This window comes from Mytilus galloprovincialis, chromosome 14, assembly GCF_965363235.1.
Source record: "Mytilus galloprovincialis chromosome 14, xbMytGall1.hap1.1, whole genome shotgun sequence".
NCBI lineage: Eukaryota > Metazoa > Mollusca > Bivalvia > Mytilida > Mytilidae > Mytilus > Mytilus galloprovincialis.
This window is the reverse complement of record NC_134851.1, coordinates 51,698,079-51,723,205: the sequence shown is the minus strand read 5'-3', so window position 1 is coordinate 51,723,205 and position 25,127 is coordinate 51,698,079. Positions and strand designations below refer to the sequence as shown.

At 32.9% G+C, this 25,127-nt stretch overlaps 1 protein-coding gene across 6 annotated transcripts in view; it reads right to left on the bottom strand.

Moving 5' to 3' along the window:
- LOC143058336 (neurobeachin-like protein 1) overlaps positions 1 to 25,127 on the bottom strand; it is a 133,139-nt gene that overhangs the window by 13,480 nt on the left and 94,532 nt on the right. For all 6 annotated transcript variants that reach the window (XM_076231809.1, XM_076231812.1, XM_076231811.1 and 3 more), the window contains 13 exons: positions 22,904 to 23,028; positions 22,171 to 22,311; positions 20,221 to 20,351; positions 18,755 to 18,864; positions 16,420 to 16,537; positions 14,592 to 14,689; positions 12,828 to 12,941; positions 12,463 to 12,552; positions 11,327 to 11,436; positions 9,589 to 9,761; positions 6,785 to 6,879; positions 3,729 to 3,845; positions 2,297 to 2,458 (listed from right to left, as the gene is read on the bottom strand). In XM_076231809.1, the coding sequence (XP_076087924.1) occupies positions 2,297 to 2,458; positions 3,729 to 3,845; positions 6,785 to 6,879; positions 9,589 to 9,761; positions 11,327 to 11,436; positions 12,463 to 12,552; positions 12,828 to 12,941; positions 14,592 to 14,689; positions 16,420 to 16,537; positions 18,755 to 18,864; positions 20,221 to 20,351; positions 22,171 to 22,311; positions 22,904 to 23,028 (1,584 nt within the window). The remainder of the gene's footprint in view (positions 1 to 2,296; positions 2,459 to 3,728; positions 3,846 to 6,784; positions 6,880 to 9,588; positions 9,762 to 11,326; positions 11,437 to 12,462; positions 12,553 to 12,827; positions 12,942 to 14,591; positions 14,690 to 16,419; positions 16,538 to 18,754; positions 18,865 to 20,220; positions 20,352 to 22,170; positions 22,312 to 22,903; positions 23,029 to 25,127) is intronic.

The window sequence follows — 25,127 nt, the reverse complement described above, 5'->3', positions numbered from 1 at the left end:
AGGGTTTTTCGTGTCATAGCGGTCAAAAACATGTGCTACTATGTGCGCCATAGAAATTCATTGTGACATATATTTTTAATAGTAAGCTGCAAGATCGCCGTATGTTTTACATTTTTTAGCATTAATAAATTGAACCAATGCCATACTATCTCTTGTGTAAGTTGTGATCGAGTGATGGTATAAAGGAAGGTAGGAAAAGTTCGCAAGAGACTTAAGATTCGAATTGCTTCACAAAATCCGACTTGCATGATTTTCTCATAGTGCCGTCATTTTGAAAAGGGGTTCTATGATATCATCATCTCTACATTTTGCCGAAATCAGTGCACGTCTAATCACAAGTTATGGATTTATGCGACCTGAAAGTATTTCAACCGATTTATATTTAAGGTTTTCTGTTTGACTTTGATATTGGACTATAAAAACTCCTTGTGATCTTAAGAAAGAGCACTAGTGATAAAATGTTTAGACATGTTCAAGCCTTCCTCGACAACTGTGAGCAAAGAACCTCGAATATGTCTTGAAGCATGCATTTAAAAAGAGATATTGATAAGACATTGAGGGTGGGATTCTACACCAAAGGGATAAGTCATTGATCATTTAGATGATTCACAATGACAATAACAAGTTCTTCATCTCTTTTCGTTGCTGTTAGCTTTGTTTTTCCTTGTGAATTGCATAATTTGCAGCAATTCCATCCCTTTTTAGCATTACACGACTAGTAGATTCTATGAAATGTCTAGTAAGGGTCCATCTAACAATCGCAGACTCTTGATTTGTTATGTCTACAGTGCCACCTAATCCCCTTGAGGCTTTTATAACGGTCTTTTCTGTTGTAGTGTCATAGTACTGTTAAAATGTCCAGGAATCTGTCTAAAAAGCAAAGTAGCCATCTATAAAAGGTGATTGAATGTTCTCAGAAAATTGAAGCATATCGAGTATCCACCTTTGTGCGGTACGGTTGGTTACAAAAATATAATGTTACATTTGAGATGACAATCTCAAGGACGAAACCAATTTCCCTCTTATTCTGCTCTAACATTTGACAGATAAATGTCTACTATTTCAAGGTACATATCCCAGTATGTAAATGTAAGTAATACATCACATCCCAATTGCGTATATGTATCTATAAGAGGCTGTATATGAGCTTCGAATAGCTCCGTCATATGAGCGTTATGAATTTTGTCTGGCTTGAATTGCTGAAATAATGCATCTGAGACAAATAAATACGATATCATTGATTAATAAAGGTACAAATGTATGAAATATTATATAAATTTTAATTATTTTACATTTTGCGTTAAAAAAAATATGAAATTAAATTGGAACGTACTCTATTAAATGCAAAGTATTCGTAGTGTTAAAATTTTACAAAAACTCTTTAATAACGAATTAGTTTTGATAAACTTTATTTGAAATCGTTAAAATAACATGAATAAGGTGTAACAACAATGTATATAATAACAGAAATCATATCACGGCTGTTATTTTACAATGTTGACCTCAAAAGTTTTCTTTGTCGATTTTTCGTTCAAGTAAACTAACGGACTTCAAAGCCCATTTTACGAAAATTGCACCGTACGATTTTTTGACGACAAGTCAAAATGTTAAGTTTAACATTTGAACTACCAATACTGTGATTTACAGCCGTATAGTCCGAATGACAATTAAACTCCTTAAATAAGCGACTTTTCGTTACTCGGTCACCGTACTACATCTTCTTATATCTAATGATGATAGACAACCTTGAACCCTAATGTTCTAATGTCTCATGACAATAGAGAATAATCCTTACCTTTGGATCAATAGGGAACATCTCATGACAATAGAGAATAATCCTTACCTTTGGATCAATAGGGAATGTCTCATGACAATAGAGAATAATCCTTACCTTTGGATCAATAGGGAACTTCTCATGACAATAGAGAATAATCCTTACCTTTGGATCAATAGGGAACATCTCATGACAATAGAGAATAATCCTTACCTTTGGATCAATAGGCCTAACCTTTGGATCAATAGGGAACTTCTCATGACAATAGAGAATAATCCTTACCTTTGGATCAATAGGGAACTTCTCATGACAATAGAGAATAATCCTTACCTTTGGATCAATAGGGAACATCTCATGACAATAGAGAATAATCCTTACCTTCGGATCAATAGGGAACATCTCATGACAATAGAGAATAATCCTTACCTTTGGATCAATAGGGAACGTCTCATGACAATAGAGAATAATCCTTACCTTTGGATCAATAGGGAACGTCTCATGACAATAGAGAATAGTCCTTACCTTTGGATCAATAGGGAACGTCTCATGACAATAGAGAATAATCCTCCCCATCTCGTCCACGGCTAGCAATGGTATATGTAAAGTATATCCCATGGCACAAGGAGGGTGCAAGGTTTTCATGTAGTGGCCCCTTCTAACTGTATGTAAAATAACGGTTCCATCCTGCAACAGGAGGGTTTTCTTTCATTATTTGAAGCTTGTATTTTGAGTATCATGAAGCAACTTTCAGTATTTATAATTTTTTGATTCATAAATGATATATATTTTTGTCCTTCATATTACAATCTTTCCTTCCAAATATCATATGTTTATAATCTAGTATATCTATATGTGCAATTAACTAACAATTACAAAATAGAACTTATCTTTGAGACAACCAAAGTTTAAAATATTTATTGCTATACATCGTAAATGAAAAAAAAATGTATTCCCTCAGATAATTCTAAGCAACTTCATACCTTTTTTAATATGAAACTGAGAATCACTCAGGTTTAAAATCATATAGTTTTCACATTTTTGAGGTTTCAAGATGGACATTGTCAATTCTAAGTTAGTTTTTTAGAATGGTTTGGTTATATTTTTATGTTTGGGCTGTTTATTACGAACTATACGGCATGGGTTATTGAAGGCTGTATGGTTGTCTGTCATGGCTTTTATCCACTTCATTTGTACTTTGGTGGATAATTCTCTCATTGGAAATAATATCACATCTCTTTATTGTTGATAGAGAAAATATAGGTAAGTCTGTAATTTTTTATTTCCAGCGTATAGTGCTTTAATTATGGTTACGATCCCTGATTTCAGGGGAATATGTTTTATTATATAATCAAAATCTGTATTTTACAGTTATCATTAAACATCTCTTTTGAATAAAACTATTTTTTATTACAATTTATCTGTATTATTGGTGCAAATGAAATGTTTTATTTTGGCGCAAAAGCAAATCACCGCTTAAAGATTTAATATACCAGGGTACCTAGTTTTTGAAAGCTGTAACAATAAAGAAATTGTAACAGCTTTAGAGCTAGACCAATAAATCAATTATCAAAGTCTTATTTACAACCCTCACATATGCATGATTTTTCTCTAAACTTTACTATAAAAAAAATCTTTTTGAAATTTTGGGTCTATTACGCCCTCCAACTTTGTACTTTATTTGACCGTTTAACTTTTCACAGATGACTCATATGAAAACAAACTGCATGTCTGAAGTACAAAATTGTGAGCTTAAAATGAATCCTCAACATTTAAGATGGAGAACATGAATACACTTTATGTTTATTTGATTCAGTTTATTTTTGCAGATTATATATTATGAAATTTTGATTCCTGTAAACCTTCATATCCCTTTTCTCAGTTCATTTTTAGTAAATCCATCACAAACTTTGCAAAAATCTGATATTCTTTCTGCAAGCAAAATATGTATGCATACCCTTGATGCTGAAGCTACCATGTCAAGTTCTGTAGAAATGTACACAGCAGTAACTTCCCCTTCATGTCCATACAATGTTTGTAGAGGTCTGTTGTTAATGTTAACACTGAATCCACCCTGTCAATAAATAATACCTTATAATAAGTCTGTTGTTAATGTTAACACTGAATCCACCCTGTCAATAAATAATACCTTATAATAAGTCTGTTGTTAATGTTAACACTGAATCCACCCTGTCAATAAATAATACCTTATAATTAGTTAAACATCTATCCAACAACTTTCTCAAATATTGACATTAAATGTCAAAGATTTGGTTTGGTGTTGCTGTGACATTGATCTTTCCACCAATAACCTCAAAACAGGGGCCTTTCCACCAATAACCTCAAAACAGGGATCTTTCCACCAATAACCTCAAAACAGGGGTCTTTCCACCAATAACTTCAAAACAGGGGTCTTTCCACCAATAACCTCAAAACAGGGATCTTTCCACCAATAACCTCAAAACAGGGGTCTTTCCACCAATAACTTCAAAACAGGGGTCTTTCGACCAATAACCTCAAAACAAGGATCTTTCCCACCAATAACCTCAAAACAGGGATCTTTCCACCAATAACCTCAAAACAGGGGTCTTTCCACCAATAAACTCAAAACAGGGATCTTTCCACCAATAACCTCAAAACAGGGGTCTTTCCACCAATAACCTCAAAACAGGGGTCTTTCCACCAATAACCTCAAAACAGGGATCTTTCCACCAATAACCTCAAAACAGGGATCTTTCCACCAATAACCTCAAAACAGGGGTCTTTCCACCAATAACCTCAAAACAGGGGTCTGTCCACCAATAACCTCAAAACAGGGTCCACCAATAACCTCAAAACAGGGGTCTTTCCACCAATAACCTCAAAACAGGGGTCTTTCCACCAATAACCTCAAAACAGGGGTCTTTCAACCAATAACCTCAAAACAGGGGTCTTTCCACCAATAACCTCAAAACAGGGGTCTTTCCACCAATAACCTCAAAACAGGGGTCTTTCAACCAATAACCTCAAAACAGGGGTCTTTCAACCAATAACCTCAAAACAGGGATCTTTCCACCAATAACCTCAAAACAGGGGTCTTTCCACCAAATATTGGTAAAGCTTTGATATATGAATCAAACGATATACTTACAAATGAATCCCTCTCCCCCACCCCCACCCCAAAATAAAAATATAAAACCAAATTGAAACTGAATTATTCATGTTTGAATTAAATAAAAAATATTTAAAGTCAAGTTTGACCTTGTTGCAATCTGCCTTACTAGTGTAGGACATGTTTCTTTCCCTGAGAAATATAAATAATCTCCTTATGGCTTGATGGCATTCCCTAGGCTACCCAAGTATTTTTTTGTTTCATTAACAAATAACAGAATTAAGTGCAGAGTTACAACTAATTTCTTACAGAAAATTCAGAAAATTAAAATTGTGAAGCATGCATATAAGGATAGTCAAGTCACATTACTGGCATATTTTCTATACATGTATTCCTTTCCATTTTATAACATATATATATGTACCAAATTATAAATGGATGTGAAAGGAGCAGTTGCCTACAAATGATTATACAAGAGTGCACACGCTGAAATGTCTCGCCTTCTAAACTAATCATTGATATTATGTTGATAGTCCTAAGTATAAAGCTAAGCTTTATTACAACTGTCACATAAACTTAACATTAACCAAGATAACTAAACAAAGACCAATGAACCTTGAAAAAGAGATCCAGGTCAGATGAACCATGCCAGGCAGACAAGTACAGCTAACAATGCTTCTATTCAACATATATAGTTGACACATTACTTATAGTTTAAGAAAAATAGACCAAAACACAAAAAATTAACACTGTGCAATGAACCGTGAAAATGAGGTCACGGTTAAATAAAACCTGCTCGACTGACATAAAGATCATAAAATATTTCCATACACCAAATATAGTTGACCTATGGCATATAGCATTAGATAAAAAGACCAAAACTCAAAAACTTAACTTTGACCACTGAACCATGAAAATGAGGTCAAGGTCACATGACATCTGCCCGCTAGACATGTACACTTAACAATCATTCCATACAACAAATATAGTAGACCTATTGCATATGGTATGAGAAAAACAGACCAAAACACAAAAATTTAACTATAACCACTGAACCATGAAAATGAGGTCAAGGTCAGATGACACCTGCCAGTTGGACATGTACACCTTACAGTCCTTCCATACACCGAATATACTAGCCCTATTTGCTTATAGTATCTGAGATATGGACTTGACCACCAAAACTTAACCTTGTTCACTGATCCATGAAATGAGGTCAAGGTCAAGTGAAAACTGTCTGACAGACATGAGGACCTTGCAAGGTACGCACATATCAAATATAGTTATCCTATTACTTATAATAAGAGAGAACTCAACATTACAAAAAATTTGAACTTTTTTTTCAAGTGGTCACTGAACCATGAAAATGAGGTCAAGGACATTGGACATGTGACTGACGGAAACTTCTTAAAATGAAGCATCTATATACAAAGTATGAAGCATCCAGGTCTTCCACCTTCTAAAATATAAAGCTTTTAAGAAGTGAGCTAACGCCGCCGCCGTAGCCGCTGCTGTAGCCGCCGCCGGATCACTATCCCTATGTCGAGCTTTCTGCAACAAAGGTTGCAGGCTCGACAAAAACTAGGTAAATTTAGCTTTAATGTACAGTCAGCTATAAAAGGCATGAAAAATGTGACACAATTCAAACGAGAAATAACAAAACAATTTACGAAAAATACAAATATGACAGACATAAGCCAATGACAAAAGTGTACTACAGGCTTAATGACATGAAAATAAAAAATGTTGCTGGTTTTAACAAGTCTGTGAGCGCTAAATGATCCCCCTAACCTGGGAAGTGGTGTAATAGGAATGAAGGTTTCATTTGTGAATCCCTAGCAGCAATAAACTTCGTCCTCATTATGGATGTCTGATATATTTTTTCTGGAGTTAATATCAAATAATATAAACAACTGTAATACCTGTTGCTGTATTTGCCAAATAATACATGTTGTGTCACGTGACCCAGTTACAAGATGGCTGCCACAGTAGTCTAATGCCACACAAGTTACAATGTCTGAAATATAAAAACATAAAACAATCTTTTCTTCCACATTATCCATTGCTTTAAGGGCTAATATAAGGCAGGCATTACCAGTGAAAGGGGACGAAGTCTGTATGAATTATTTTTTTGTAACTTCAAAATCTGTTAAAAAAGAAACGGAAATACCGTAACGTTTCTGATTTTGGTTCTGTTATAGGGGTTTTACTTGTGACGTTATTAAAGTTATGACTTCATTTTTCAATGTAAAGAAAGAAACGCAATGCATCAGGTAACGTTAATTCATATCAAAGACAAAACATTATTAAAATGAAATATGGGTATTAAGTTCCTTGAGTTCCTATTTTTTACTAGACTACTCAAAGTCTCACAACAACAAGACCGGAAGGAGGAAGTAGATTTCTGCGTTCTGTGCAAATGCGGGAATTCAATACACAACAAAAAAAAGTTTTAACAATTTTGAGTTCATTAGTACAATGGAAATTTTGGGTTTCCCATTATTTAAAAAATTTTTTTTTATTGATTTTTCTCATGTAATAGGGGACTTCATCCCCATATAATTTAGGAGGCTCATAAGAGTATTAATCACTCACCTATTAAAATATGCCATTTTATTGAATTTTAACATTTATTGCAATCAATCCTGTTGCTTATTTTTACATTTTATTTTATTCAATTGCAACCCTTCCAGAAGTAGTCCTCTATTAGTATAATGGTTTCAGTCATTTGACATGTTTGTAGATCTTGTACTGTTTAACATCTTTGCCCTTTACTACTACTATACATATCTGTTATAGTTACCAAGATATTAGTAAATAAATAGAGAATCTGCTCATTGGTGAATTGATAATTTTGGTCATATAAACTTACTTTGCTGAACATTTTTTTGGTTACAGTTTATCTTTATCTATAATGAAATTCAAGATAATAACCCAAAACTGCAGAATTTCCTTAAAATCATCAATTCAGGGGCAATGACCTAAAAATCAGATACTCAATTTGGCCAATGACAGACAAAAACCACAGACAATGACAGGTGATCAAAGCCAAATGATGGAATATTTGGGCCCAGAGAGCGAAAAGTGTGTGATTATACTGCCATAAATAATAGCTTTATACAGTTAACTCTCGTTGTCTCGAACTCGGTTGACTCGAAATTTCGGATGAGTCGAAGTTTTCACGTGGTCCCGAACTTTGTTCCATATAAATGTATGTAATTCGACTCCTGATGAGTCGAAATTGGATGAGTCGAAATTTCGGTTGAGTCAAACTAAATTTACGATCCCAAGGTTAACAAAAGCATTAAAAATTCATTATTTATCTCGAACTAATATACACATGTCAAAACATGACCTCCGGCATTTAAATGGATTGAAGAGTTAATCTGACAATACACGTGTAATTAAATTTCCAGTCACTGACCACTGTATTGATTTATGACATGCTATTTCCACGAGTGTTTACCTTTTATAAATAATTAGTGTAATTTAGTGATGCATTGTTAATGTTCATGAAAAAGTATTAAAAATGTTTACAAAACAATTAATTGTGATTTACACTAATGAGCTTGGGTGTGTATAAAGTAAGGATTATGACTTCCGTAGATGATCACCTAAAAACTACTCAATCGGCGTCTTTGATCTTGTTGTATTTTTTTTTGGAAAAGAATGAGTGAGATAAAACAAAATGAAGAGGAATCTAAATTTTCTAAAGTCTCTTGTATCCGAGAATAAACAATTTTGTCAACTATAACGGCCTAAATTACGGAACTTTCAATTGGAAATTACTCACTCGGATTAAAGCCATAGGAAAAAGTTGTAACTGAAACAATTGAATAAATAAAAATAATGTTGTTATAATAATGAAAGACCATGACATACAAATACATCGATCTGATACCAGAATATCGATCCCCTTCACATATTCACCCGGATTTATTTTAGCTTTACCAAGCTAAGCTAGAGTTGTGTCCCTTGTTCTGTCAAACTTCCGGTTTTCGTTTGAGTCGAACTATGTATATCTCGAAATGTTTCTCTGGTCCGGCTGACTTCGAGATAACGAGAGTCGACTGTATATAGGTTAACTCTTGATATTTAAATGGCCTATTCTTGATAATGTTGTTACATTCTTACAATAAACCTATTCTTCTTTTAACAAGAAAGTATATTTTTGCAGAATGTAAAAGATATAACTTTTCCCCTGTAAGTTGTATATGAATAATCATAACAGTTAAAATAGACTTTTTTTTTTTAGCTATGAATAAATCAATTTCTGGAGTTTAAGTTTTTTACCTGCAGTGTATGTAACAAGCACTGATAAACTTAACCAGATACAAATTAGAATACAAATAATCTTGTTTGTTTTTCATAACTTTTTAAAAGTGTTCCAAAATTTGAATCACTACTTATCCAGTATGATAGTTAGTTATTCTATTGTGTTGAGCTGTACTTCACCCAAGTGAAACCTTTCTGTTTCCATTATTGTGTTTTATCCAAGAGACCAGATGTAAACGACAGTACTGTTCCTACTTTTCTTATTGACTCTTTGTCTAATGATTAATTCCTTGTTAAATAAAACAGTAAGTGAGGTAGCTTAAATATCAAGCAATGTTACCAAAGATCTTGTTTTTTCCTACACACTCCAATAAATGTAGTAAGCATTTTGACTAAAAGGATTTTTACCCCTGACATTCAACTTTGACATAGTGTTTTTAAGAAAACGTACCAATATGTCTGACAATATGGTTTATCTTCTTCACCTTCCCAAGATGATAAACTTGTAGACTGTTATCCCAGTGGCCTCCACTAATCAATAACTTGGCATCATGGGATACAACAAACAATTTAGGCTCAACTTTAACCCCAGGAGCAAATGGTACATTTAGCCTTCTTTTACACCTGAAAAATATGGATAATATTAAGAGACCTGTCACTTGGTTATCACGCCATACGTAACATCTGCAACATAGATAATAAAATGCTTTGCAGGGCGCAGTTTGATACCACCATAGAGGTCTTCCTTAACAGTTGGGGCAAGTATGGACACAACATTCAAGCTTGATACAGCTCTGAAATTGGATTGTGATTAAATATTTGACACAGCATAGGTTTCTGACAAAGAATGAATGTGGTCTAAGAATTTCAAATTTTCAAATTGGACATTTACCTATTATGGTCCAATATCCAAAATCTAAATACATGGTTAGATTCAGCATATCAAACCCCAAAAAGAACCCCAACAATTCAATTTTTGATGAAATCAAACAAAGTTTAATTTTGGACTCTTTGGACCTCAATGTTGAACAATTTAAAAACAAGGCCCAAAATCCAAAAACTTAATACACAGTTAGATTCAGCATATTAAAGGACCCTAAGAATTCAAGGATAAAACCCCATTAAAATTGGTCAAGAAATAAGCAATTTATACAAAGTATTAGAAGAGTATTATTTTTGGCCCCTAATTCCTAAACATTTAGGGCCATAACCCCCAAAATCAATCCCAAACTTACTTTTTTTGGTATGGAGCCTTGAAGTACAATTTCAGAAAGATCCATACACTTACACACAAGTTATTGTCTTATTTGGATCCCTTTTTAAGTTATTCATTCCTAAACTGTTGGGACCATAACCCCAAAAATCTATCCCAACCTTCCTTTTGTGGTTTCAAACCTTGTGTTTAAATTTCATAGAGATCAATTCACTTAAACTAAAGTTATTGTCCAGAAACTAAGTGCAAACGACGAAGACAAATCAATATACAAACGCAATTTTTTTGGCACTCGTATAAAAACAGGAATGCAATCTTTGCTGCCAAATGCATAATAATTTCATATTTTCACCTAATATGGGAAAGACCACTAACTAGAAACATGTATTCATTTATTAATTTGTTGATTTTCAGTCAACAAATACCTATTAAAACTTTCAGGTGCAAATGAAATGATCATTAACAAACTTGAAATTCAATCAATTTTCTTTCCATATTATTTCCCTTGATAGTGATAATTGTCATAGAAAACTAAAAATATAGCCTTGCATCCAAGTCAAATCCTCTTTGCATCACTACAGATAGGCATATTAAATACACTTTTCAGTACTCAACACGACTTAACTACTGTGCATGTGTGTGTTAACAATCAATGTTTTGAACAGATCATTCAGTAACTGTTGATTCAGGATGTAATAATGTTTGGACTATCATTGCTATATTTTCCTACAAAAGATGATCCAGTACCAAGTCAAGAATATGGCATTGTTTTCCATTCATTAAACAAGTTTGACCTTTGGACTTTGAACTTTCTGTTTTGAATTTTCCTTAGAGTTTGGTGATTTTGTTATTTTACTTTTTCCTGGATATCACATTTTTTTATTAATTCAAAAATAATTTGTAATCCAAGATGCATTAACCAAACATCCAATAAAAAAATACATGCTTTTGTATTCTGTCTTAACTAAAAACTAACTTGTTTGTGGTAATTGAAGGGTCTTTCTCAAACAGGAAATAATTAGAAATGGTTTTGTCATATGGTAACCATCCGTGCATACCAATCTTTCCATCTTCTGAAACTGTTACCTAAATAAAAAATAAAAAATAAAGGAATTATCAGAATACAAAGATCTTTCCATCTTCTGAAACTGTTACCTAAATAAAAAATAAATGAAATATCAGAATACAATTATTGTTGAAAGAATTTAACAGTTTGAGGGATTTTTATTTCATATATATTTTTACCAGAAATATTCTATTTAGATCATAAACAAGCTGTCAATGAGAATTTAAAGTTATCAAGCATTCTGTGAGTATTGCATGGCAATCCATAATCCCCTCCCAGTTAAAATTTCATTGTATTGGAACAAATTTTAACTTGATCTATAACTTGTTATAGTGTAAACTATATAACAAATATCTAGTCAATATCTTCAAGCATAACAAAAAAAAAATGTTGAAAACTGAATACCTAAGTAAATTTTGTAAGTCCATTGACCAAAACTTTGCATAAAATCATCAGGAACAAAATTCTAATTGATATGCAACTTGTCACGATAAAAGTATATACCTATTTTTAAATCATTAACTTCAAGCATAAAGAAAGTAAATGCAGAAAATTTATTATTTCAGTGGATTTTCAAAGTCCAAGGACCATAACTCTGCACAAAATCATTAAACCAGAACAAAAATCAAACTTGAACTGTAACTTGTCTTGAAGAAAGAAAATGTAGCAAACTGATTAATTCATCACTCGATATTTTTTTAGTACTATTTCTTGCTTTTTGAGGCATAAAAGATGAAGAAAAAATTGGAAAGACATATTTGCTAATACTACACTGTCCACACTTATAGACAATGAAAATCAACATATGATAATTGTGTTATTTAATAGGGGACTTTCAGTTTTGAATTTTCCTCGCTGTTCATAATTATTGTGATTCTTCTTGCCTCTTACTTAATAACAGATATTTTCAATGCCTTGTAATTAAACCTCTACATCAGCAGACCTATGTTTCATTGGCTTTCGTTATAAGCTTTGCCATATCAAAAACTCTGAATTTACAATTTGTTGGGAAGTATGAAAAAAAAAATCCATTTATTTGACTTTACCATAGAATCTGGCATCCCATGCTGTATAATGGACCTAGCTTGACTTCTTGGGACAGTCACATAGGCTAAGGGATCTGTATCCTGGGTTATCTAAAGCAAATTTATAGTATGATTTTCACATTTATTGGCAGTGAAAAAAATGTTAAGTATAAATGATATGTAAATATATGACACACATTATAAGCTTTTTGTTTACTTTAATTTCATCAAAGCTTTCTTCTTCTCATTAAGAGTCCCTATCATAATTTAGACAGTTCTTATAACATCTACCGGTATATGGAAATATTGATCAATAAAAAAGAAAGAAAGTAAATATAAAGTTTATTTTCTACCAATCAATTTTAGGAACATCCAGTATTACTCACTGTCACAAAATACACCTTTAGATTGTTGATGAACTGAAAAATACTTAATGGCCTATCAATCTTTATAGATCTAGCTACTATTTCATCTAGTGTCATTCTTCTTGGATGAGGCTCCTGTAAAAACATATCAATAAGGTCATAAACTTTGGTTTTTAAAAAACCTCATATAAAGGAAAAGTTGTGACTGGTCCTAATTTATTTAACATAACAAAACAAAGCAATGTGTGATGAAAACATTGCCAGACAGTATGAGAGCATGTTCAACAAGAATGTGTCCATAGTACATGGATGCCTCCATCAGCACTATCATTTTCTATGTTCAGTGGACTGAAAAATTGGGACAAATGGACACACAGACCAGAAAACATAATGCCCATAAATGGGACATAAAAATTGGTGTCCAGTAGGAGAGCATTAATATACCCTTGGTACATTGCCATAGGATTTTCAGAATTGGACTGATAAGCAGGGGCAGATCCAGCTGTTTTAAAAAGGGGGGTTCCAACCATATGTCCCAATTCAAATGCATTGATTGTCAAAAGATAAGGGAGGGTTCCAACCCCCTCCCCCTCCCCACCTGGATCCATCGCTGATAAGTATAGATTGTTAGTTTTTTTATAGATTGATATTATAAATATCAGTAGAGAGTCACGATAGGAACATTTATGGCAAGTGAGTGATGCAAACGAGCAAAAAAAGCTCTAAATTGTGGAGAGAAGCTGAAAGTCTACAACATTATAAACATTGGAAACCAAGTAGTCTGTTTATTGTTCTATTATTATATTTCCTCCCCTTCTTTAGACAGTTTTAACCCTTAATGAATGTGAGCTTGAGAACATCTCCTCACACATTGTGACATAGCTGATAGTTTTTCCTCAGTCATTGATTAAAATGATAAGAATTAATACCACTGATTGTCCACCTTAGATCCAAGTGAGGCACTTGATTAAAATGATAAGAATTAATACCACTGATTGTCCACCTTAGATCCAAGTGAGGCACTTGATTAAAATGATAAGAATTAATACCACTGATTGTCCACCTTAGATCCAAGTGAGGCACTTGATTAAAATGATAAGAATTAATACCACTGATTGTCCACCTTAGATCCAAGTGAGGCACTTGATTAAAATGATAAGAATTAATACAGGGGTGTGGAAATATTTGTTGTGAGCACTTGTCCCTTGTACATTTATAATGTCTACTAGCATACTGTTTTGTTGTTCTGCTTTATTGTATTTGTAAATTTTATATTGTCATATATGTATATGCGCTATGTCCCTTGAGGGTACCTCTTACGGAAATAAAAGATACTCTATTCTATTCTATTCATAATCGACGATCCCGGGTCAATGGACAAAGCCAATAAAATATTACGCGACTGGGTTTTGCATACTTATTTCCTCATTTTGGTAATCGATCTATTTCCGGAGTATTTGTAATATGTAATATGTAATATTTATCGTCATGAACATTGATGTTTTTACTCGTGGATTATTGGTTTCTTTTACATAAATGAAACATCTTTATACGTTTTGAAATTAATCCTATATTTTTGCTGAATTTGAACTTTGTCTTGTATATTATTTCACTTGTCCACGGGCAACCAAGACAAAAATAATTACTTGTACGGGTGATAAAATGTACGAGTCAGGCGAGTCGGGCATAGCATTTCCACACCCCTGTTAACACCACTGATTGTCCACCTTAGATCCAAGTGAGGCACTTGATTAAAATGATAGGAATTAATACCACTGATTGTACCTTCATTAACTGTGTTGGTGTCTGTCCAAAGTTATTAATCATTCCCTCTAAAGCCTTTCTGTCATGTTCATTTGTAATGGCATCTAAGTCTACAGCACCTGGCAAATAAACATCAGTAAATTATTATTTTATTTATAGCCAAGTATACATAATCCATTAAAACATATAGCTATATTTTATCAAATTAAAATGTTTAAAGCCACTGGAAATTTTCTGATATCAGCCGGATATCAATTCCATCTGGGTTTGTAGTACAGGGGTATATTTAACCTAGAAAAACTCTTTTATTCTTGAGAGTTGACCTGTGAGAGTTTATGACTTTTTCTCATCCATACAATAGAAATTCATCTATTTGGCTTCACCCTATTTACCTTGTCAAAATATAAGACAAACCTTTGTAAATCCTAGACTAAACTTACTGAGTAAATAAGTGTATCTTTAGCTACAGTTAAGTCTTGTTAATAAATGAAACATTAGGAATGATAACTTTTATATAAAGAAGTCCAGTTGAATACTGGAAGCATACATAATACACCTTTCCACTCTCCTGTCAATCATCAGTTAAATGACCAATCACATGTGGTCAATTTATCACATGTGTAAACATTTGATAGCAGCACGTAACCTTGGTCAAACATTCTTATCTGAACAGTTTATTTGATAGAATTTTTTTGAATTTTCGTATTTAAATCATTTATGATATTGTTTTAGGGAAGGAATCAATGTAAGAGGGTAGAGGAAGGTCAAGTTGTCAATTTTCAACAAAATAAATGATTATTTCAATAAATGAAACTAATTAATAAATCAATTAAAAAGGAATAGGGTGGCAGTGCTTATTGATTTTAAAATAATGTTTACATGCTAATAGTATTTAAAAAAAATTGATGAAAGTATTATACAGTATATATATATTGAAACACAAGATTTCGATTGGTTTACAAATTGAATTAGAATTGAAATTGATATTTTTTTTATTCATTTAAGAATTTATAATACTATAAAACATTAAAGTTAGAATGTATAATATCTTGAAATTACATTATATATATCATAATGTAAAGATTCAGCAATTAAAGAATTGAAAATAGAAATGAAAAATTTAGGTTTGTACTGTCTTCATTCTTAGAATTTTGTTAAAAGATAGGGGAAACTTGAATAATAATAATAAAAAGATATATTTCAATAGATGCTTCATAATTAAAATAATGTTTTAAATCAATAATTTTGATATGACTTGCTCTTCTGTGGGAATAATTACTGATTAAACTTGATTATTATCATATATTTTATAAAAAAAAAAGTTTTGGATATATTTTATTTTCTTAATTTGAAATTAAAAAGGTACAATGTGCAAAGATTTCTGTTTTAAAAGGATAAGAGTCTATATGATTTTAAAGCCAAGACGAACTACAATGACCAAATATACATGAAAGCAAAAAATAAATTAATTTTCTTATGTGAAATAAAAACAAAAATAAGCTGATTTACCTAAATATGTATTCAAGCAAAAGTATCAAGTTCAGCTGCTATCCTTCACTTCAATGAACATATTAATCACATTCTATTGTACTCTGAATCAACCAGAAACCACCACATCTTCTTAAAATATTATCTAGGAGTCAAACCTTTTAGACCAGCCTTTAGACTGGTGATCACACTAACTGACAACAGATAAACCCAAGGATTTCATTGTAATTCAAGTAATAATTAATTTACAAAAGCAAATTTTAAAGGAAACAGTAAAAACTACTTAGATATCCACATAACTAGACAATACAGTAAAACCTACTTAGATATCCACAGAACTAGACAATACAGTAAAACATACCTTCATATGTACAGTAATAGAAAACATTTAAAGCTTCTGCAGCCGCTGGACCTTTCTGTTTGTAACCAAATATCAGGTCAATCCAATTCTGGAGGTTTTCTGAGACATACTCTGATTCCTACAAAAGTTTTGGATAATATTAAATCACCAAATATTGTACAAAACAAGACAAAATGTTAAACTTCATTCTTTTAATTACTTTTTTATCCTTTTTAATTGGAACAGTTTGATAGATTTATCAAGAATTCAATAGCAACAGTTTTTATTTAAAAGCATAAATATCATAGACTCTAGAGGGTTAACTGTGTAGGATTTATATACAAAATCTTTTTCCAAGGGAAATAACACTTTTAAAAATAGTTGATCTATACTCTTCTAGGTCATTGTTGATATAAACCTTTGAAAATCGAGAGTGCTTACAAAAATGAACAGGACACATCTGGTATTTCTATATCCCCCTACACTGCATTGTAGGAGGCTACAAAAAGACAATTTTTTTTTTGTTTTTTTTTAATAATATTTGTACTTTTTTTAGGGTTATGTTGAAACGTCACAGTAATCTTCACTTAGGACACAGAAATAGTAAATAAATAAGTTGAAGTGATAATACCAATAACTTGCAATTGATACCCCAACCCCCTTTTTAAAGATATCCAAAGAGCAAGATTCACAACACACTATCAAGCAGAAAATGTTTGTAAATTAAGTAAAACTGTTTGCTAAGTTCCTCCCACTCTCAAACAAGAGATGAAACTTGCATTCAGAGAATCAGAAGTGTGTTTCTAGAAAGTCCTATGAGGTTAGGTGTCTTCAGGGATCATAGATTTATTCTTACGAGGAAGGTTGTTTCAAATATTACTTATATATTATGAATAAGTAACTTCTGTTAATATTTTTTCTATAGGTGTCCATTCATACAGTTTTTACAAGTTTAACAAATTTTCGCATCTGGTTATTTTCCCCATGCAGTATAAAACTATTTAAATCCTCCTGAAACACTAATTGCCTTTCTAATGCCACACTTCTTGGTCAAAGATTGGTCTCTTGGGGCTGTTAAAATAACATTTTCCTTCAAAATCTTAGAGATGAACAAATATAAATGGATGGAACCTTGTGATTAAATTAAGACTTGAAGTTATTTATAATTTGAAATCTTTATCAAAAACAATTACATATGTTCCTTAAATAGTTGTAAATATACTTAGTTTTTCGAAGATGTATAAGATAGTTTATAAAAGTAATATATTTGTCATTATTTTCAAAGTAACCTCTCTATACTCATCTGAAGTTGGATAAATACTTAATTTCACTTAATGAAATAACATAAAAAATTCTTAAAAACTAAATTTATAAAGTGTAATGTCAGGTAGTAGGTATTCCTATGGGCACTAACTGTGCCCCTTTAATAGCAGATTTATTTCTATATTGCTATGAATCTCAGTTTATGAACAAACTCAGTAAAGTTTGGCTTTTAACTAGCTGTCAGTAACTGCGAGTACTCTCAAATCGTATTTTCTTGTTGATTCGACCTGTTGATACTGTTTGTAATGCTTTTTTGTTATTTTATATTTATATGGATCTTGTCTATATACCAGCTTTGATTATTTGGAATATCTTCCAAATTTTCACTTCTTACTACATTTGTATAAACCTCAAGATTTACCTGTATTATTAAAACCGTTTTTTGATTTTTTTTTTTCTAAAGTGAATATTTTCGAAGGGTTAAATATTTTGCAGTGGTGTCTTGCCATGGCTTTGTTTGGATTTTGTTTGTTTGCTTTTTGGACTTTCACTTTTTGTGGGGACTTGAGATTTCTTTCCAAGCATTACACAGTACTGCTGAAGAATTTCTAATCTATTCTAAAGTTTTGTAAAATTTCATGCAAAATGTATTTGAATAGATTAGATGTTTACACAGGTGTTAATTGAGCTTCCTCTATAATGCTCTACTTTCCTTATCATAGAAGTGGTGTAGATTTGATTGACATCTTAATGGATCATGATAATTATTTTCACAAAACTGCAGAGAAGAGCCTACTGAAAAAGCTCCGAGTATTGTCCATGCATGCTCGGAGCTTCCTCTTAAGAATTAATCTATGATCCCTTACTAACCTGGAAACTCATTTAACTGGATATTTGTTATTTATAATGCTCTTCAACCTTGTACTTGTTTGGCTTTATAAATATTTTGATTTGAGCGTCACTGATGAGTCTTATGTAGACGAAACGCCCGTCTGGCGTACTAAATTATAATCCTGGTACCCTTGATAACTAATTATAAAGTTTTAATTTGTGTTAAAGGATTCATGTTTACTGATCATTTCACCTTACTTACCAAGGCTAACATATTTTTATGTACAAAATCTTCAGGAGACTCCGCCCACTTTGGCAGCTTAACATCATTGACTTGCTCTCTTGTGATCTGAAGTTTACCAAGGTCAAATCCTATTAAGAAAATGTAATAATATTACTCAAACAAGAATGTGTCCATAGTACACAGGTGCCCCATCTGCACTATCTTTTTTTATGTTTAGTGGACCATGAAATTGGAATAAAAACTCTAATTTGGCATTAAAATTAGAAAGATCATATCACAGGGAACATGTGTACTAAGTTTCAAGTTGACTGGACTTCAACTTCATCAAAAACCACTTTGACCAAACACTTTTTGCCTCACTATCGCTCAGGCAAAAATAATCACAAATATAATGCCTACCCATGTTAAAACTACAATAAAGTATAGCTTGCATCAACAAGTGAAACTGCGAGCTACTGCTCACTGATGATACCCCCGCCGCAAGTGGATAATATTAATAGTGTAAAAATATGCAAGTGTTCGGTAAACAGGAAGTTGTCGAGTGATGAATCTGAAAACGCATCACACAGTATAGCTGACTTATAAAAATCCTGAAACCAAATTTCAGAAATCCTTGTATTGTAGTTCCTGAGAAAAATGTGACGAAAATTTTTAACTTGGTTATCATGTGTAAAATCATACAAGTGTTCCGTAAACAGGAAGTTGTCGAGTGATGAATCTGAAAACCCATCACACGGTATAGCTGACTTATATAAATCCTGAAACCAAATTTCAGAAATCCTTGTATTGTAGTTCCTGAGAAAAATGTGACGAAAATTTTCAACTTGGCTATCATGTGTAAAATCAGACAAGTGTTCGGTAAACAGGAAGTTGTCAAGTGATGAATCTGAAAACGCATCACACGGTATGGCTGACATATATAAATGTTGATACCAAATTACAGAAAGGGTGGATGTGTAGTTCCTGAGAAAAATGTGACGAAAGTTTCATGGGACGGACTGACTGACGGACAGACAGAGGTAAAACAGTATACCCCCCCTTTTTTAAAGCGGGGGTATAATTATTTCTTAAATAAAGTTTCTTTACATAGTGACTTACAGTAAGAATTTGACAGTTTAAACAAAAAATGAACCCTACAAATGGCCAAAATCTGTTACAAAATGTCAGGATCCTTGATTTGCAAGTTTGGTTTAGTGATTAAAACATTTTCAAAAATTCTTCAATTGATAAAAATTGTCATTTCAAGGAAAAACTTGCTATAAAAGGTAAATAAATGATTTCAAATAAAAAAGACAATTGTGCAGAAATTGCATCTTGATCAATACAATTATTGTCTATCTATTATAGTTTTCAAGATAATAGACATAAATAAGGCCAGGATAAAAGTCAGATGTTGTTTCTAAAGACTTTTTATTATCCATTAGAATTACACATTATCAGTTTCTTCAGATTTTTAAATCATTATATACTCAATATACATTTACCATTCTCATTGACTAGAAATTCAGGTAAGTAGAAGAACTCAGGAATAAGTTCCTTGACATCGTTTGGGTTTTCCATCAACATTTTATATGTACCAGGAACTGAGTGGAACTGTCTATCTGTTACATCAAATCTGAAAACATTCAAATAAATGTAAATAGTACATGTATCAGACATTCGTAAGGTCAAGGAGTTGATAATAAAATATAGTCTTTGGGATAACATAAAAGTTTGAGATAAAAGAGCTTGATATAACAAATATCTGTGATTATTATAATAATAACCTGTCCCCCTGTAGTTCTATATGTTAGTTACCTGTCCCCCTGCAGTTCTATATGTTAGTTACCTGTCCCCCTGTAGTTCTATATGTTAGTTACCTGTCCCCCTGCAGTTCTATATGTTAGTTACCTGTCCCCCTGTAGTTCTATATGTTAATTACCTGTCCCCCTGTAGTTCTATATGTTAATTACCTGTCCCCTGTAGTTCTATATGTTAATTACCTGTCCCCTGTAGATCTATATGATAATTACTTGTCCCCCTGTAGTTCTATATGTGAATCACCTGTCCCCCTGTAGTTCTATATGTGAATCACCTGTCCCCTGTAGATCTATATGTTAATTTCCTGTCCCCCTGTAGTTCTATATGTGAATCACCTGCCCCCTGTAGATCTATATGATAGTTACCTGTCCCCTGTAGTTCTATATGTAAATCACCTGTCCCCCTGTAGTTCTATATGTGAATTATCTGTCCCCCTGTAGTTCTATAGGATAATCACCTGTCTGTCTGTAGTTCTATATGTGAATAACCTGTCCCCCTGTAGTTCTATATAATAATTACCTGTCCCCCTGCAGTTCTATATGATAATCACCTGTCCGTCTGTAGTTCTATATGTGAATAACCTGTCCCCCTGTAGTTCTATATGTTAATTACCTGTCCCCCTGTAGTTCTATATGTTAGTTACCTGTCCCCCTGCAGTTCTATATGTGAATCACCTGTCCGTCTGTAGCTCTATATGTGAATAACCTGTCCCCCTGTAGTTCTATATGATAATCACCTGTCCGTCTGTAGTTCTATATGTGAATAACCTGTCCCCCTGTAGTTCTATATGTTAATTACCTGTCCCCCTGTAGTTCTATATGATAATCACCTGTCCATCTGTAGTTCTATATGTGAATAACCTGTCCCCCTGTAGTTCTATACGTGAATTACCTGTCCCCCTGTAGTTCTATATCTTAGTTACCTGTCCCCCTGCAGTTCTATATGTGAATCACCTGTCCGTCTGTAGTTCTATATGTGAATAACCTGTCCCCCTGTAGTTCTATATGTTAATTACCTGTCCCCCTGTAGTTCTATATGTGAATTACCTGTCCCCCTGTAGTTCTATATGTGAATCACCCGTCCCCCTGTAGTTCTATATGTTAGTTACCTGTCCCCCTGTAGTTCTATATGTGAATTACCTGTCCGTCTGTAGTTCTATATGTGAATCACCTGTCCCCCTGTAGTTCTATATGTGAATCACCTGTCCCCCTGTAGTTCTATATGTGAATCACCTGTCCCCCTGTAGTTCTATATGTACGTTACCTGTCCCCCTGTAGTTCTATATGTTAATTACCTGTCCCCCTGTAGTTCTATCTGTGAATTACCTGTCCCCCTGTAGTTCTATATGTGAATCACCTGTCCCCCTGTAGTTCTATATGTTAGTTACCTGTCCCCCTGTAGTTCTATATGTGAATTACCTGTCCGTCTGTAGTTCTATATGTGAATCACCTGTCCCCCTGTAGTTCTATATGTTAGTTACCTGTCCCCCTGTAGTTCTATATGTGAATCACCTGTCCCCCTGTAGTTCTATATGTGAATCACCTGTCCCCCTATAGTTCTATATGTACGTTACCTGTCCCCCTGTAGTTCTATATGTTAATTACCTGTCCCCTGTAGTTCTATATGATAATTACCTGTCCCCCTGTAGTTCTATATGTAAAGCAGTAAAAGGTTCCATTCTGAGGAGATAGTGCATGACACCTGCTGCATTAGAGTAATGGGTACCATAATGGAACTTCTCTATCACTCCAGAGGGATCCTCAAACGTTTCAAATCTGAAAAGAAAATCAAATTTCAACATTTTTTCCAAGCATAAATTTCAAAATAGTTTTCAACAAATTTGTGGTTAAAAAAGTTTGTTATTTACCACTGTCATCAATCGTTAAGAAATACATGTCATTGTATTTCTCAGGGCTTTTCTATTGAATTTCAAAACAATAAACTACACATGGCAAATTTCTTGTTTATCTTTAGGGAATTTTCCTAAGTAAGTGTTTTACTTAAGAAATGCCTGATGTTTTTAAATATAATTTTTAGGTTTAGCCTCAATCTTACTGTTGTACAGACAGAAGTCAAGACTTACTAAATTAGAACAACAAGAAAGGACATAAAAAGTTACAATTGCGACCAATACAATTATTAGTTTGTTCACTGCAATCAGTTCATAATTAGGCATTTTATCATTTATCATTTCAAGAAGATTACTTACACATGTTTTATTGCCTATTTAAAGCCATTATTATTAAATGAATTCACTAGTCACATTTTTAAACAAAAGCATTGTGGATTATAATTTTGTAAGATAATATTATATTGATTTTGTCAAAAACCAAATACATTTCTAATTGATTACATTGAGGTACTTACTTTTCTCTGAGTATTTCTTCATTTTTAGGATTAACAGCACCAATTGGTTTGGATAGATCTCTGTATACAGTACAACTGTTTAGATTTAAAGTATCAGACTCATAATCACTTATTATCCATGGAAACTAAAATATTAAAACATCTAAGAAACATTAGAAGTTTACAATGTTACTCTGTTTTCTATATTTTTTTTTAGTCTCTTTTGTTAATTGGTGTAAACTATAAATGTGAGTGAACTCACAAAAGAATACCCTGCCTAGCAATACTATTAGTACATCATAATTTACAAAATACAAATACATTAAACCTTCCCATTTATTGGTGAAACATAAAATAGATACATGTATTGTGTTGTTGGGTAGCTTACTCATTGATTTTTACCACTCCATTCCTTATATTCCTGTTTAGTCAAAAGGGTAGATTACTCTTTCAAGTTTTTCTTATAGATTGAATTTAACATATATAAGGTGATATGTATCAACAATAAATAAAACTTTGATTTGATTTTATATGTACCAAGTATAAAAGCACATTTCCACTTATTTTCTGAATGTTTATGATTAAAACCATAATGCCCTTATTCTATGTTGGGATTCTATCATATATGTTCCTTTCTAAAGGAGTGTACTATTCCCTGAATAAACCTATGACAACAGGCAGAGTAACTCACTATACATTTGATTTTAATTAAATAGCAAGTTAGGAAATACATTTTCATGAAGTATAAGACAAATTCATCCTTGTTTGCTTATACTACAACAATAAGTGATAAGTTAAGCCTTGATCACACCTTAACGGATAGCTCCAACGGATAATTTTTTTTTCAATCAGGTCATTTTCGTTAGACGTCCGTTCTTATCTGTTAAACATCTGTCCATATCAGTTTCATGTCTGTTTAGCATACTTTTTATCCGTCAACATCCGTTTTGTCCATTGGAAAATTTTGAGCATGTTAAGAACGGATCATCTGTTATACATCAGTTTCAGGTCTGGAAGACAAATTCACCAGCAGACTTCTACTGGACATTTAACTGATATAATGGATGTTGAACGAATGTGTAACAGACTTATACCGGATATATAATGGATAAAACGGAATATGAACGGATCTGAAACGGATAAATGCCAATTAAAAATTTAACGTCAGAAAGGCAAATTATTGGTATTCAGATTTCTTGAGTGTCATAAATCATTATTATTCATAATCGATCTTAAAGTAAGGGCATGTTTTCACCATCAAGCAGCTCTTATTCAGGCCAGACACTACCCTTTGCAGCATTTTGAAGAATAAACCAAAACCAGTTACGCAGAAACTTTTGAATATTTATGCGATTTACATGTATTATTATTGTCGCCTTTAATTTTTCTATATATTTTGTTCATCCATTACGCTTCCGTGAGGTACAGGATACTGACTAAGATCGTTGTAGGTTCAACCTAATATTGTGTTTACTTACCACAGGATACTGACTAAGATCGTTGTAGGTTCGACCTGCTATTGTGTTTACTTACCACAGGATACTGACTAAGATCGTTGTAGGTTCGACCTGCTATTGTGTTTACTTACCACAGGATACTGACTAAGGTCGTTGTAGGTTCGACCTGCTATTGTGTTTACTTACCACAGGATACTGACTAAGGTCGTTGTAGGTTCGACCTGCTATTGTGTTTACTTACCACAGGATACTGACTAAGGTCGTTGTAGGTTCGACCTGCTATTGTGTTTACTTACCACAGGATACTGACTAAGGTCGTTGTAGGTTCGACCTGCTATTGTGTTTACTTACCACAGGATACTGACTAAGGTCGTTGTAGGTTCGACCTGCTATTGTGTTTACTTACCACAGGATACTGACTTAGATTGTTGTAGGTTTAACCTGCTATTGTGTTTACTTACCACAGGATACTGACTAAGATCGTTGTAGGTTCGACCTACTATTGTGTTTACTTACCACAGGATACTGACTAAGATCGTTGTAGGTTCAACCTGCTATTGTGTTTACTTACCACAGGATACTGACTAAGATCGTTGTAGGTTCGACCTGCTATTGTGTTTACTTACCACAGGATACTGACTTAGATTGTTGTAGGTTTAACCTGCTATTGTGTTTACTTACCACAGGATACTGACTAAGATCGTTGTAGGTTCAACCTGCTATTGTGTTTACTTACCACAGGATACTGACTAAGATCGTTGTAGGTTCGACCTGCTATTGTGTTTACT